The following is a 16,199-nucleotide window of genomic DNA, read 5'->3' as shown; positions in this document are numbered from 1 at the left end:
TCCCCACAGACGGTCATGCACTTTGCGAGCTGTGACCTTACCTCTCGCCCCGCCGGGAGCGCCCAAGCGGTGAGTGTCATGTTTTAGTCACGGGTGTTCTCAGGGTCTGTGCTGCTGCTTGGGGAAGGCGGCAGGCAGGAGGGAGGGAGAGGGGATTCCACCAACCCGGGAGGCTGTGACCTGCTGGTGGCTGGCCTTAAGGCCCTCGCTCTGAAACCCGCAGAGATTCTCTCTCTTCTTTTAGTCCCACTCTCCTCACCCATAGCACATAAAAGGGGCCTTGAAGGAAGATGAGTGTCTAAAAAATACATCTTGGGGACTTCCTTGGTGGTCCAGTGGTTAGAACTCCTCGATTTCACTGCAGAGGCCTGAGTTCAATCCCTGGTTGGGGAACTAAGATCCTGAAAGCAGTGAGTTGCAGCCAAAAATTTAAAAAAGGAAAGTACGTCCCGAAGCAGGGTGGGGACCTGGGAGCCGTGGCAGGTCGTGCGTCCGGCACTGACTTCGTGAGGCTCGGCTGGCCCCTCCTCCCGCCCCTCAGGGAGCACCCACAGCCCCAGATCCAGTGACCTTCAGTTTTCCTTTGTGGAGCCTGGCCCCCCCGACTCTCCAGCTGTGGAGTTGCATGGGGTGCAAGGAGTAGGCAGGGGACCCAAGCCTGGTCAGAGGACCGTCACCAGGCATGTTATCAGGTCACCGGGCATCAGGCTGGCCCTTCTGGCAGGGGTGGCTGACGTGAGGGGCACCGTGAGCCCCAAGCCACTGGTGCTGCCAAGCGGGGTGAGCACACCCACGGTGAGGCTGACCAGGGAAGGGCTAAGACCGTGAGAGGAGGGGTTCCAGACACCAGGTCCGCAGAGGCTCTTGTGCAGGAAGCCGTGACTCTGGGGACACTTCAGTTCTACGAGTCAACAAACTCCTTTTCTTCTTTTGCTAAAATGAGTTTGTGCCGGGTTTCAGCTGCACTGAAGAGCACTGACTGCTGCTCTCCTAACAGTCCCCGTGGCACCCTGACCTGGAAACCAAGAGCGGGGATGAGAAGACGGACTGATGGATGGAGAGATGGCAAGACCCGTGTTGAGCAAATCTAGCTTAACAGTGACTGTGGAATCCAGGGGGTCGTGCGCGCGCAGCACCTCCACTTCCCGTGTGTCTGACATTCCCTTAAGAAGTCAGGGGAGACACGCTCAGCACGAACATAGCACATGTGGGTTTAGCTGTGAATCTAAACTAGGGCACAGTGTTTCTGACAGAGAACATGGAAAGGCTGAACTATGAACTGTCTGGATCATGGAGGGCCCTGACTCTAAGCGGTCACTGGATCTTGCCCTCAGCTTCTCCATATTACACCTTACGACCCAGTCTTTCAAAGGCCAGGAGCCGGAAGTTTAACTGAAGAATGTGTTTTCTTGAGTCCGTCATCCCCGATGACAGCAAGGTCCACAAAACATAAAGAAAATGGACTGGGTGGTGAAATAATACAGGCTGTATCTACGAGGGAACTAGCTTTCTGGTAGAAACACCCATAACGTAAAATCTTCTGTTCAACAAAGTTATTTTCATGTTTTCTGCAGTGCAGAGGTCCATGCTTGACCTGCATGGTGTTTTAAACAGGATTAAGTGGTCAACATTTAAAACTGGAAAAATTCCCTATTAAAATCTAGAAACTTGGCCTCTTTTGAACTAAACAATTAGGTATCTGGTCATTCCAGGCCCACGTTTCTACATAGTAATTATTAGATGCACCTAAGAGGTGGCGGTCCCCTTCAGAGCGAGTGGGCTCCCTGGCTCACCACCATCAGCAGCTCTAGACACACACCTGGCCAGCTTCCTTCTGTGAAGGGTTCCGCCAGGCCCTGCAGCTGTGTGGTTTACAACCACTGGCTAATTTCCCCCAGAGGACACCCCCTCCCACCCCCACAATCTGTGCGGCAGTCACTTTCTAACAGGAAAGGAAGTGTCTGCCCACAGAGAAACTCCACCTGGGTCTTACTCTGCTTGTCTAAGGGCCAATTCTTTTATTCCTCTCTTCCTGAACATCCCATCCATCGATTCCATTCAATTTCACAAGGATTTATCAAGCATTTTTTGCATCTCTAACCAGCTGTCCCTAAACAGGCTGAAGGAAGGAATGCTGTGACATCTGCCTTTACAGCCACTGGGTTTTGAGCATTTCTTTTCAGTTGCAAAATACCTTCAAAATATAGACTGTCAGTTCTGCTCTGCTTCCTGCTCCCTGTGAAACAAGAATGCGTCTTTCCCTACTTGTTTATATATCGAGACTATCTTACAACAAAAGCTTTGAAATCTATGTCCTTGGAGAGAAAACAAGATTGGACTTGATGTTATCAAAGGCACATTTCTCAAGAAAAGGGCTCCAAGGTGCTGCTGTAAAGGCTGTAAATTCTCGCCGATCCAGTGAAAGGGACCCCAGGGCTGAGCACTGGGTCTGACTTCTGAGCGCCCCAGCCGGGCCAGAGGACAGAACCCAGTATTATTGGCAGAGAAACACAGAGATGGGCTGCAGACTCACTGGCTGTCTCAGTGAGGGGAAACCAGGTCACACTCTGTGTGTGCACTTCTTTAGCACTAGATCTGGTACCTTCCAAGAGACAGCTGCCTAGGCTGCCTCCTGCTAAGCTGATTATGGAAATTCCTGGATTGGGCTCCTAGACAGTAGCTCTGAGTGTCCGACAGAGCAGCTTCAGCCTGCGGAGGGTGCCCACAACAGAGGCTCCAGCCCTTTCTGCTTCCACCGACCCCTCCCCGCTCCCTTAGTGGGAATCCCAGAGTAAAGGCTGACACCTCACCCCTGACTCCATCCCCAACCTATCAAGGAGACAAGTTTCCATTATGGCCACTGAAAAGCTTTAGAAATGAGCTGCAGGTGATCTTTAATAATAAAAGGACAAATGTGCAGCCTGCAGTGTGTGTGTGTGAGGGGGGCAATTAACGAACCAAGAGTTATTCCCTAGAAAGCTGAAACTAAATCATTCCTGTCAGCAACTGACTGGAGATCTTCAAAATTCTTCAAGATAGTTTGATTCATTTTGGAGATACACATCAATTCAGAATAGATTCTACAGCAGAAATCGTCAGCCAAACCAAGAGACACAATAGAGAAGTCAGGAAATCAATACGGAGAAAACTTTCCCCAGTAAAAAAGTATAGCCACATGGGTGTTACAGGATGAAAGGTTTACCTGTCTGTCATGTTGAGTTTAGAGATTACATCAGCCTGTAAAATAAAACACACAAACACACAGACACACACAAAAAAACCCCTGGAGAACAGCCAAGAAGATTGGAATGCCCATTAGTGTTTTATTACAGACTTTATGGACATTAATCTTCAGTCCCCAGACCACTTGCAAAATACAGAAAACTCCTAAATTTTAGTTTAGGCATGCATCTGATCATCATACGTCAAAAGTATGACAGAGAATGCTACATTCGTCAAGCCAAATTAACTAGTTTTCTTCTCTAAAGTTTATTCCCCTCTGATGCTGGAAGCTGAGCAATGAAGAAGGCTGCATGACAGACAGATTTATTCTGGTGCCATCGAGGCAGCGGTAAAGGTGAAAATCAGACGGAGCCATCAAAAGAAGCAAACGCATCTGACACACATAAAGGAATCTGCCAGTCAGCCCAAGGCCTGTGCCTCAGACTGCACTCGCAGGACTGGGGCCGACACACGGTCTACGACTGACCGTGCTGGAAAAGAACGGGGACGTGCGACAGACGTGCATGAGGCAAAGTCACAGATATGCCTTCCTAGGCAGGTCAGAGTTAATTCAAATTAATTTGAACTCAAAATACAAAGCACTCAATTGATGACACTGGGAACTGCTTTAGGAATGGTGGAGAATCCAGGGAAAATAATTCTACAGGACAGTTTGGAATGGAGTGAACACATTCACAACCATTTTTGATTTTTAAAATGCAAATTTTTATTAAAGAAACAAATTTAACTTTGCTTCAGTCTGATAACATAATCAATATTGTTATAATTTGAAGACCTTGATGGTATATATTCTGTTTTATTTTTAGGTAGTCCAACTTAAGACAATATTGGTTTGCAAATATAATCAAATACTTTGGGGGATTATGGAAAAGATTCACTCAATTCCAGACAGCAAAGCTTCTCGAGGATGCTGAGAAACAACTTGAGCATGCCTTTACTGTGCCTGTTCGACTCTGGATTTCTTGGCAGGAGAGCATTTACCTCGACTGGAAACCCAGGCCCCATCAGGTGTCCCTACCCCACTTCCCTGCACGAGCTCTAAGAATGTAAGGTTTTCAAGGTTTTTCAAAGATATTTTCCTTACCTGACCCAGAAAGTAAATTCCTCCACCTACTACAAAAGCGGAAATTGCTGTACCAAAAACAGCAAATAGGGTGATGGAACCAATATTTTGAAAGAAATTACCCTGTGTGAAAGAGCAGAGATGAGAGAAATGATTAGAAAGGCTGGTCTGGTCAGTGAAGTCATGGCCCCACAACTGGCCCTCCTTATATGCTTGAATCTCTGTAAAGGGCTCCGTCACCCCGCGGGGTGGGCAAGCTGGAAACCTGGGCGCACTCCCTCACCCTCACCTGCAGTGCAGAGCCAGTCCCGCAGCCTCTGCCTTCCCCATGTCACTCACGTCTCTCTGCTTGTCTCCACTGCCCCTGCCAGAGGCCAGCATCTCTCCCATGGACCACTGCACAGCTTATGTTAATAATAAGTCTCAACCATCCCTGGCCTTGCCCTCTGCTCTTCAAGGGCTTCCAGAATGATCTTTGCAAAAGATAAATCTGACAGTGCTGCCTTCATTCTGACCCCTGTTTCCACTGAAAACACACATAAAACGCAACCAAAGCCTGGATGGTTCGATTCCTTCAAAGTCTCCAACCTGCCCTGTGTTCTCTGGGTTCCCAGTCACACTGGTAGCTTTTTTTCCCTACTTTTTTTATCTGGCTGTGCCAGGGCTTAGCTGCTGCACACGGGATCTTTGATCTCCGTCGTGGCACGCAGGATCTTTAGTTGCAGCATGTGGGATCTAGTTCTCTGACAAGGGACAGAACCTGGGCCCCCTGCGCTGGGAGCTTGGGAGCTGAGCCCCCGGGCCACCAGGGAAGTCTCCTCACTGGGAGTTTTTTGTTTTTCAAACACATGGTCATACTCTCTGGGCTTGGATCACTCTTCCTTCCCCTCTGCTTAGTGAACTTTCATCATCCAAAGACTTCAGGACATATTTTACTTTCCCTGAGGGAAGCCTTCTCTGATCCCTCCGCCAAGTCAGATGGCAGCCTATGTTCTTGACGCACAACGCCTCTTCTCTTGGTAGCGCTTGACGAGGCTGAAATGTGACATTTACTTATGTCATGACCTGACTGCTACCTGTCCTTCCCACTAGGCTGCGGGCTCGGGGGGCAGTGACCATGTCTGCTCTGGTACGACACAGTCACTGGCATATGCCTTTCAGATGGATGATGCCCAGTGAACAGGTACTGAAGGAATTAACTGTGTTTCGTGTCTGATCAAAGTCCAAAGTCTATATAATGATATTTTTTTCAATTAATTAAGAAGAGGTACATTACTATAAAGAATATCAAGATAATAGGTTATACTATCAGAAACTCCTTTTTGCTGTCCACGTCTTTTAAGCAATTTTATTCCACTCTATTAGTGAAATAGAGTGAAATAAATATGACAAATATATTCCCATCTATACAGCATTTAAGAGAAAATATCTGAGTCCAAGCAGTAGTAACATCTTTCACATATCCATTAAAGTTAAGAAAAACAAGCTGTTTATTAGAATCCTGTGGACTCTACTTAGGGACAAGGCCAGGGAATCTTGATGGCCTTTGACTGTGGGCCTGGGCAAGGAAACCTATTTTTTTTTTAGTCAGAAATTGTCAAGCCACAGACAAAAGGAACTGATACTTTTTTTCTGGCCGCATCATGCAGCTTGTGGGATCTTAGTTCTCTGGCGGGGGACTGAGCCTGGCCCTTGGCAGTGAAAGCACCGAGTTCTAACCACCGGATACTTTAAATCTAACTTCAAAAGACTGTCCTCACTCCACATGTAGAGCCCACTAAGCCTATCTCCTTCAGGAAGTATCTTTGCTGCATTTTTTGCAATTTTGATTTGGCTGCCCACGATCTGACATTCAATTACTTTGGCATATCAATCTTTAGCATACAAAGAACTTAAAAATAACTTAAGGCAAACACAATGATTGGGTTCTTTCCTAAACAAAAGACTTTCATCTATGAGTTTTTCTTTGCAAAGAGCTGTTTTGTCTTTTTAAGAACAGATGACACTAACTCTCGGTCTGTTTGTGTGTGTTTAGTTGCTAAGCCGTGTCTAACTCTGTGACCCCATGGACCGCAGCACTCCGGCTTCCCTGTCCTTCACTATCTTCCAGAGTTTGCTCAAATTCATGGCCATTAGTCGATGATGCTATCCAACCATTTCATCCTCTGTCACCCTCTTCTCCTCTTGTCCTCAATCTTTTCCAGCATCAAGGTCTTTTCCTGGTGCTTTCCTGGTGGCTCAAATGGCAAAGAATCCACCTGCAAGGCAGGAGACCCAGGTTCAATCCCTGGGTCAGGAAGATCCTCTGGAGAAGGGAATGGGTACCCACTCCAGTATTCTTGCCTGGAGAATTCCATGGACAGAGGAACCTGGCATGCTATGGTCCATGGGGACAGAGGAGCCTGGTGGGTTACGGTCCATGCTGTTCCAAAAAGTCAGACATGACTGAGCGACTAACACTTTTGTCTGTTTACAGGGATCTAATTCTGCTATAACTTATGTAGTTGGCTAATATTAATCTGGATATTGAAAATTTACCAAAATTCAATTTACCCCACTATAAGAACTTCCCTTTGCTACATAAGGCAAATTCATCTGCTTCTTTCTGACATAATTAATGTTCTATTCTTTATATGATACTAATAATTCAAAGAACCAAACAGCTGCCTACCTAATGCATATCAGCTGATGATAACCGTACGGAAATTTTTAGTCCAAACCCAAATTTACACCAGCAAATACAGCAATATTAAAATAAAACAAAGTCAACTTTCTATTCTTTAGGGACAAGTTCAGGCAGTGGATAGAAGTCTCTAAATTCACACTTTCAACTCACATTAGTCCCTTTCACATAAACTGTCACATTTTCCACTGGAAAGTCATCTTCAAAGAAGTTTTCTCTCAAGAAACTATTTTCCTCAAATTCTGAATAAGTTTATTTCCCTCTTCTCCAAAAAAAATTAAAAGATAAAAACTTTACATGTGCTAATATAATAACCAGTGTCATGTTTTTAAATCAAACAATCATTTTCGGGAGTTCCAGTTCAGTGGTCAGGACTCCATGCTCTCACTGCCGAGGGCTCAGGTTCAATCCCTGGTCGGGAAACTAAAATCCCACACACCGAGCAGCACACCAAAAAGAATATAATACGCACATCACTTTCTTCAGTACTGCTGTGAAGTATTCTCATAGTCTGCTCTCAGTTCTTTCAAGATTTGTCCACAAAATTAAAGAGTAAAAGACACTGACCTTCAAATCCTTCTTGCTTGTTTTTCTAACAATTATCTGATGTCAGTTTTAAAAGATATAGGATTTTTTTAAACACTAAATTTCTTTTTCCTTTTGATTAATACACAGTAAAATGGTAACTAAAAATATCTGGACTGAACATCTTGATTTTGCTTTACTATTCAGGAAGAAAACTAAAGATTTAATTTGTATGTTTTTACCAAAACTCTCATGACAAATTTAATTTTCAAGTTTATTATGTTATTAATATTATTTAATTTGCATTTATTTTTAATTGGAGTATAATTGCTTTACAATGTTGTGTTAGTTTCTGCTGAACAAAGTGAAACAGCTATATGTATAAATATATCCCCTATTAAATTCTTATTAATAATAACATTGCCTAGAGGCTCTCATTCTTTTTGATTTCCTGGACTGAAGCTCGCCAGGCTCCTCTGTCCATAGGATTTCCCAGGCAAGAATGCGGGACTGGGTTGCCATTTCCTTCGCCAAATAATAACTAGTCAGGTTATAACAGACAATACAAGCAGCATTACCAATTACTGTGGTGAGTGGTGAGTTGCTTACATTCTTTCATCTAATGTAAATCTCAAAGCAACCTAGGAAGTAGGGTTTTGGGGATCTTTTGTTCATTATTTTAAAATTTCTACTCTACTCAAAAGGGGGCATCCCCCATGGCTCAGCAGCAAAGAATCCACCTGCAATGCAGGAGCCGCAGGAGCCACGGGTTTGATCTCTGGGTCAGGATTATCTCCTGGAGGAGATCTCCAGGATGGCAACCCACTCCAGTATTCTTGCCTGGAGAATCCCACGGACAGAGGAGCCTGGCGGGCTACAGTCCACGGGGTCCCAGTCGGGTACGACTGAAGTGACTTAGCATGCAGGCACTACTCAAAAGGAACCCATAGGGGGCAGCGCATGACTAGACCTGGGTCTCTGGGTCCAAAATCCAGGCTCTTCCCCTCTCCAAGGACAGGCCAAACCTTGAGTCCTTCCAACTTTCATATTTTTTTAAAAATCATATTTACAAAATAACTGTCGTACTACTAGTATTTTAAGTTGAATCACCTTCTTATTCCAAAACTTAAATACATGAATATTTTAAAAGAACTCACAAAGAAAAGCCTATGGTACACAAAGTGAGAAGTCCTGCCCAGGCAGAAAGAGCCCCGTTCGAAGCTGGAGGACAGACACCAGAAATGTCAGAGCAAAGCAGAGAACCGGGCGGGGCCAGATGCTGCGCTGCAGGGTCGGGAGCCAAGAATGGGTGGAGCAACTGTGGGAGTCAGCGAAGGAACAGGCCAGAAGGAGCTGGAAGCCTGGGGGGAAGGTTGCGCTCTCCTCTGGAGAGGAGAAGCAGGGCCAGGGAGGGGCTGGGAAGGAACAGGGACGGGGGCTTAAGTCGGGTGTCTGAAGGGTGGGTGGGCCCAAGGAGGGAAAGAGGGAGAAACAGGAGCGGGAGAGAACCAGTAGGCCCGGGGCCCCCATCCTGTCATCGCAGGATGCAGTCTGACTTTTTAACATGGGTCACTCTGCCTCCAAGAGGAGTCAGTATAACGTCCACGTGCCATTAAAATTACTTTGGGAGACTTTTCTGGTGGTCTTGGAGAAGGAAATGGCAACCCACTCCAGTATTCTTGCCTGGAAAATCCCATGGATGGTGGAACCTGATAGGCTACAGTCCATGGGGTTGCAAAGAGTCGGACACGACTGAGCGACTTCACTTCACTTCTGGTGGTCCAGTGTACAGAAATCCACCTTCCAATGCAGGGGATGTGGGTTTGATCCCTGCTTGGGGAGCCAAGATCCCACATAGCTCGGGGTAACTAAGTCTTTGTGCTGTAACTACTGAGTGTCAACTAGAGAGAAGCCCGTGCAGCTCCACGAAAGACCCACGTGCCACAACGACAATCCCGCGTGCAGCAACTAAGGGCTGGCGTGGCCAAATAAATACATATTTCTAAAAAAATCACCTTGGTCATCTCTAAACAAAGAACCCCTCTAAGGAAAACACTGGTAAGCCACACTGCCTGCAATCATGAAAGCAGCCCACTGACCGTGTTTGCTCCTCTTCGCAAGTCAGGCGTGATGGTCCAGATTCCACCTCATACCCCAGGCTGTTCACACAGAGCCATCGCTACTAAATTAACACCCAAGCTTTTAAGGAAACACAGGGAGTCACCCAGACCAAAAGCACTAATGCACGCCCAAATCTTACCTTGTGCAACGAATATCCTGACTCAAATATAATAGGTGGAAGCAAGAGGAGGAAAAACATATTTGGACGAAACATTTCTTCCTCCTGTAAACATAAAATGGGTATTTTCAGAGGCATGGGATTAAGAAATAAATCCATCAGTAAAGAGCCAAAGTCATTCTTCTCTTGGAACTTGGCCCAGTGGAAACATACAATGTTTAAATCACTACCTTGATGATAAAACCAAACAAAAGCAGTGACAAAACAAACAAACAAACATACAAAGACTTCAAAAGAAAACCTATATTTAAAAATGTAGAACAAATGATTTTAAAAGGTGACCAGAAAAATAAACAGCAGAATGAACTGCTTCCAAATGTACAGCAGTAGGCTCTTCATTCTACTAAGTAAATTAATTTTAATATAGAAAACATTTCTATTCAAAAAGAACATTTTCAAAAACAAGTCCACAAATTGGAATTCCTCCAGGGAAAAGGTAATGGTAAGCCCTAAAACAATCCACTTAGAGGGAGGGTAAACCCCACTCATGTTTAAAACAGCCCTGCCTTTTCTCTGCCTATCATAGACAACTATGCCATTTTCCTAAATCTGATTGTGATGAAACAGTTCTCACCTGATGCCCCTGCAACTTGGGACATGGCTATAAAGTGAGCCCCTTGCCATGCTTTCAGATTCAAATATTAAGTACCATTATGAAATATATTTTTAGAGTATGAAAATCTTCGGGGGCAAAGTTACTGTAACTTTGGGGGATGAAATAATAATTTCATCTTCTACATTAATACAGCTCTCTTCTTACAAACCTACGGAAAGAAGGAAGGAAGGGATGAAGGAAGGAAGGGACGAAGGAAGGAAGGAAGCTCTCACTGCGGTGGACTGGAGGTAAAATGCATGCTGGTTCTTAAACCCAATGGTGACGGTAACACCGCCCACTTAAAACTGCAAAATCAGGACCTTTTCAAAAGAAAATCCCAAGCCACAATCTCGACAATCTGATTTCCTGTCAAAATCCCTAGTCAAAAGAATGATAAATGTACCCTTACAAATGTATGGCTGTTACCATAAAGACTTAACATGACATTCAAAAAAGGCTCAAAATAGAAGCAAATGATGACTTCTGAAAATGCCTTATTAAGTCTTAAAATAACAGCCTGTGTACAAGCTCATGAGTCAGACTGGGGCCATGTGAAAGAAATGGGCCGACCTCTGTGATCTGTGGGGCACCCTACTGGCAGGCTCTGTGTGGTAGGAACACAGCAGACTCTTGGAGTTTCAGAAACTACACTTCCCCTGGGAGAAAAGAGAGGCCGCCTGCAGTGGGCTCACAGCATCCTCGGTCCCCAGTTCACGTCCACCTGGAACCTCCGAAAATGACCTAATTGGAAAATAGGGTCTTTGCAGATGGAATTAAGGGCAGAATCCAGTTGAGATCTTTCTGGATTAGGTGGGCCCTGAACCCAATGAGAGTATCCTTAAGAGAGACAGAAAATGACACTTAGACAGAGAGATGAAGGCGCGTGAAAACAGACTGAGGCAGAGAGAGGAGTTATGCTGCCACAGCCAAGAAAACGCCCGGGACCACCAGAAGCTAGAAGAGGTAATGAACGATTCTCCTGAGGGCCTAGATTCGCTCCCTTGAGGGAGTGTGGCCCTGCCAACACCTTGACTCCAGACTTCTGGCCTCTAGAACTATGCCTGAACAATCTCTGCTGTTTCAAGCCACTCAATCTGTGGTAATCTGTTACAGAAGCCATAGGAAACACACATGCCACCTGACGGGGAACAGTGTTACAGAAAGATCCCAGGTTCCTTTGGGCAACATCTCCCCTAAAGCGGTCTGAGGTGGTTTGAGGTGGTACTTGAACAACGTGTGTCAAATACCACCCACCCCACAGACTGAGAAAGTCAGCCCTTTCTGACTCTTTTTGAATCCCAATTAAGTCAGACGCATCAGTCTGAGGCTACCGTGTTAAGCCTCTCTCCAATGTGCTGATCCCTCTTTTTGACAGAGAGGAGAGGCTTGGCCTCAGAGGCTTCAGCAAGCAAATGCACTACTCTGTTTTTCATTTATAAAAACAATTTTGGTTTCCCACTTCAAACAGTATTATAAAGTTTCCTTATTTAAAATAAATGTTCATCAGTGTTCATAGCAGTCAGAAGGTGGAAACAACACCGGGGCCCATCAACAGATGAATGGATAAACAAAGTGTGGTATATGCCTACCATGGAATATTATTCAGCCATAAAAAGGAAAGAAGTGATGCTACAGGTTACAGTGGATGAACTTTAAAAATATCATGGTAAAGAAAATAAGCTAGATGCAAAAGGACAAATATTGCATGATTCCACTTATTTGAGGTACTAGAATAGTTAAGTTCATAAGTACAGAAAGTGGAATAGGGGCCACTAAAAAAACAGAAAATGTTAAAAAAAAAAAAAAAAACCAGATAAACAGAAAGTGGAATACAAAGTAAGTAAAGAGGAATGGGGAATTGTTTAATGGGTAGGGTTTCTGTCTGGGATGATGAAAAATGTTCTGGGAATAAATAGTGGTGCTGATTAAATAACACTGTGAATGTATTTAATGCCACTGAACTGTACACTTATAAATCGCTCAAATGCTAAATTTTATGTTCTCATTTTACCACAATAAAAGCCTTTAAAAAACTGTTGTGAAAATGCACATACATAAACAAGCAGGCTGACTTACAGAAATACACTAAGCACATGACAACCAAGGTAGAAGGCCGCCCAGCAGGAGAGCGTGGGAAGGAAACAGGGCTCTGTCACTGCTTCCTCGCCTCCCACCGCCCCCCACAGCACCAGCTTTCCAAACAGGCCCTGCTTCCTCCCGCCGGCTTTCCACAAACACAGCTCCTCTAGAGAGCCTGCCCTACTGTCTTAGCCTAAAAACCTCACTCCTTTCTGAGGTCAAGCACTGGCTGCCTGAATGTGGTTCACTTGTCTATACTATTAAATACGTTACTATTCTTTACCTTGAAAACCAACCCCTGCTGAAAAATATATTTAATAACTCTGAAGCATAGAAAATTAAAAGATAACTCTTTTCCTCGTCCTGCTCAGAGCAGGCTCACGCACTCACAGGCTTCCCTGGGCTACCCCGCAGTCCCTAGGGAGCAGCTGCACTCAGCGGGGAGAGCGTGGGCCCCGGGCTGCGAGAGCGTCTGCTTCTTCCAGACGCCAGAAGTTCACATTTTTACATAAAATTTCTAGAATTTTATATAGATTAATAATATTTAAAAGAAAACTAATGATTTTTTAACTGGTTTTAAATTGATTACAATTTTGATTAACTGATTTTAAATGAAACAAAATGTGTCAGGGGTGGTACTTACACATCAGGCTTATCCAGGGTACGAGTAGAGAAAGGGTATACGGTCTGTGCTCCCTGCCTGAGAATGAGCCACTGTGAGGAGGTTCAAGGGAACCAGTTGCAGGAAGGCCAAGCTTTATACACAACGCGCTCCAGTGGGGCCTGCCCAGTCCCTTCCCAGGCGGAGGGGAGTTCTAGAAATATTCCAAGCTCAATACACATACTAAGACTCATCTGACACATGCAGTATGTCCTGAATACCACTATTATTTTGTAGATGCAGCCTTCCTCTTTTTATTGCGTATGGCTGGTGTACAATGTTGTGTTTGATTCTGATGTAAACTGACTCAGTTTTACATATATGTGCATATATGTATTTTATTTTTCACATTCTTTTCCATTATAGATTATTATAAAATACTGACTGAGTATTATTTGTAACAGTTTCAAATTGCATTTTACCTCAGACTATGAGGCTCGTTTTACAAATTGTACACTCAATAGTTCCACAAGTAAATTAATCTTCACGCCTAGGAGCTGGCTCAAAGTAGGGGGGGCTCAAATGTGTATTTTTATCATACAATTCTTTTAATATTTTGAAATGGACCTTCTTTCCCTTCGCAAAATCAGTTTTGCTAAGCTTCCTAATCAAGTTTCAATCAGTCCATGGCCCACAGATGATGGTCACGTGCTAATGACCCTGAGGGAACGGAAGGGTATGAACATCCACAGAGTGACGACAGCGTGGTGTGGTGGAGAAAACACAGAGCACCCAGGACCAGAGGGCCTGGTCGCAAGAGCCAAGTCAGCTGCTCTCTGGCTCTGTGATGCTGGACATGCCCCAACCCCTCAGAGGTCACTTTCTTCACCTGTAAAAATGGAGATAACATGAGGTCCATCTAACTCCATGGCTGTCATGAGGATGACAGACGCTAGCGTGTAAAGCATTCTCTAAGGTCTAAGTGCTGGACAGGTAAGTCTCATTAGCTGCAGCTGTTACAATAGAATCAGGAGAAACAAACACTGTTCAGCATTTAACGCTGGTTAGAGGGCTGTACACAGCAAGGGCTTCGCTGGCGGCTCAGCTGGAGGCTCAGATGGCTCAGCTAGCAGCTCAGACGGTAAAGAACCCACCTGCCATGCAGGAGGCCTGGGTTCAACCCCTGGGCTAGGAAGATCCTCTGGAGAAGGGAATAGTCACCCATTCCAGTGTTCTTCCCTGAAGAATTCCATGGACAGAGAAGCCTTGCGGGCTACAGTCCATGGGGTCACAAACAGTCAGACATGATTGAGTGACTAGCATACAGTAAGGTAATCTAAGATTGTAAAAATGCACACAAATAACAAAACATGGCATTGAATGCTTCTTAACTCAAAACTGAGATTTATGCTTTTTCAGAAAACTCAGATGTAAAGATATCAACCCTGATCTACTACAATCAACGGGACAATATAAACTTCATAGACAGTCAAGTAATGATAAGAAGGCCACCATAACCTTCACTGTCACTAAAACTAAGAACCAATCAAACTTGTACTTATGTTAAAAAAAGAACAGTTGGGTAAACCTACCTTCCAATTTGCCAGTTTTTTAAACTCTATAATTTTTATAACTGCTCCCATGAGAATACCTAGAAGAGAAAATGTACAGATTAACAAAAAATTTAAGATATAAGAAAGATTTCTTGAGTTTATTATTCTAAAGAAACTGATTACTATTACATCTCTGAGTGGCTTTTATGAATTTCTGCAAGTTTTGTGTCTGAAAACATACTTATGGAAATTAGTGTGGAGTTTTACAAATCATATGAGTTTCCCACCTGCATCTCAGGCAAACCTCCCATGACAAAGTCTACAAAAATCTGGGGGTGGGGAGGAGGGGGCAGAGAGGGGCAAAAAAAGCTTTATAAAACAAGACCAAAGGGTAGTTTGCCTGGCATGGAAGACTTAACACCGCTCATTTTTTATTTATCCGCTCATTTTTGCTTTATCCGCTCATTTTCGATGTAAAATGGCAGAAAGCTAAATTTTCCCTGTTACTGCTTATTCCTACCATTTCACAAAGGAATTAAAGATCACGTTCTCAGGCTCAGATGGCAGCGCCACGTAGAGTATTTAGTTAGAGATAAAGTCCTGATGCTGAAAATAACCTAAGGAAAGGTTCTGTGAAATTCCTGGAAAAAAACAGAGCAGCTAAGTTCAGGCACGTCTCCACAAAACTGACAGGCTCACTGCTCTCTCATAAAGAACCCACCAAAAACAAATCTCGAAGAAGCGTCATAGGTAGAATTTATGACTGCTCTGTCCCTCGCTAGATAAATGATTCTTGACCCCGTGGGCACATCAGAATCAGCAGGGGAAATTTTTATGAAATAAAGACATCTGAGCAGAACTCAGGACCTGCCATACCACCATCTCTGGTACAGGGGATACAAAGTAAGGCTGAAGACCACCGTCACAGACACTTAAAGACTTCCCTGGTGGTCCAGTGGTTAGAACTCTGTGCTTCCAATGCAGGGGGTGCAAGGTGGATCCCTGGACAGGGAACTAAGATCCCACATGCCTTGTGGCCAAAAAATAAATAAAAAAGACTTTTCTTTTCCCTAGAGGAAGAAGCTTTTCTCCATCAACAACAGAGAGCTGAAGAAACATACCTTATTGGGTAGGGGTGAGGAGAAAATACAAGAACATAGAATTTTATTAGGAGAAGCTGCACAAATGCTGTCATGGGGAAGGAGGAGTTTGAGGTGAAGAGAGGAAATAAGTTCATTTTAACTTTATAAATCTCTGTACTATTTGTACATTGTTATATATTAATAAAACAACAATAAAACTTTTGATCAAATGGACTAAGATAAAATCTGATAGATTTGAGCTATAAAGGGAATAATGATCAATGATATTTTCAGGACAGTAATCATACATTCCTATGGGCTTCCCTGGTGGCTCAGACAGGAAAGAATCTGCCTGTGATATAGGAGACCTGGGTTCAGTCCCTGGGTCAGGAAGATCCCCTGGAGGAGGGAACGGCAACCCACTCCAGTGTTTCTGCCTGGAGAATCCTGGACAGAGGAGCCTGGCGGGCTACAGT

At 44.3% G+C, this 16,199-nt stretch overlaps 1 protein-coding gene across 4 annotated transcripts in view; it reads right to left on the bottom strand.

Annotated features, from left to right (window-relative positions):
• Window positions 1-16,199, bottom strand: part of SLC9A8 (solute carrier family 9 member A8) — a 71,995-nt gene that overhangs the window by 32,171 nt on the left and 23,625 nt on the right. For all 4 annotated transcript variants that reach the window (XM_055545280.1, XM_055545279.1, XM_055545281.1 and 1 more), the window contains exons 4-7: window positions 14,681-14,739; window positions 9,775-9,858; window positions 4,328-4,429; window positions 3,203-3,237 (exon numbers count right to left, since the gene is read on the bottom strand). In XM_055545280.1, the coding sequence (XP_055401255.1) occupies window positions 3,203-3,237; window positions 4,328-4,429; window positions 9,775-9,858; window positions 14,681-14,739 (280 nt within the window). The remainder of the gene's footprint in view (window positions 1-3,202; window positions 3,238-4,327; window positions 4,430-9,774; window positions 9,859-14,680; window positions 14,740-16,199) is intronic.

The sequence above is a fragment of the Bubalus kerabau genome, chromosome 13 (assembly GCF_029407905.1).
Source record: "Bubalus kerabau isolate K-KA32 ecotype Philippines breed swamp buffalo chromosome 13, PCC_UOA_SB_1v2, whole genome shotgun sequence".
Taxonomy (NCBI): Eukaryota; Metazoa; Chordata; class Mammalia; order Artiodactyla; family Bovidae; genus Bubalus; species Bubalus kerabau.
The sequence above is the reverse complement of the archived record's forward strand: the minus strand, read 5'-3'. Positions and strand labels throughout refer to the sequence as shown.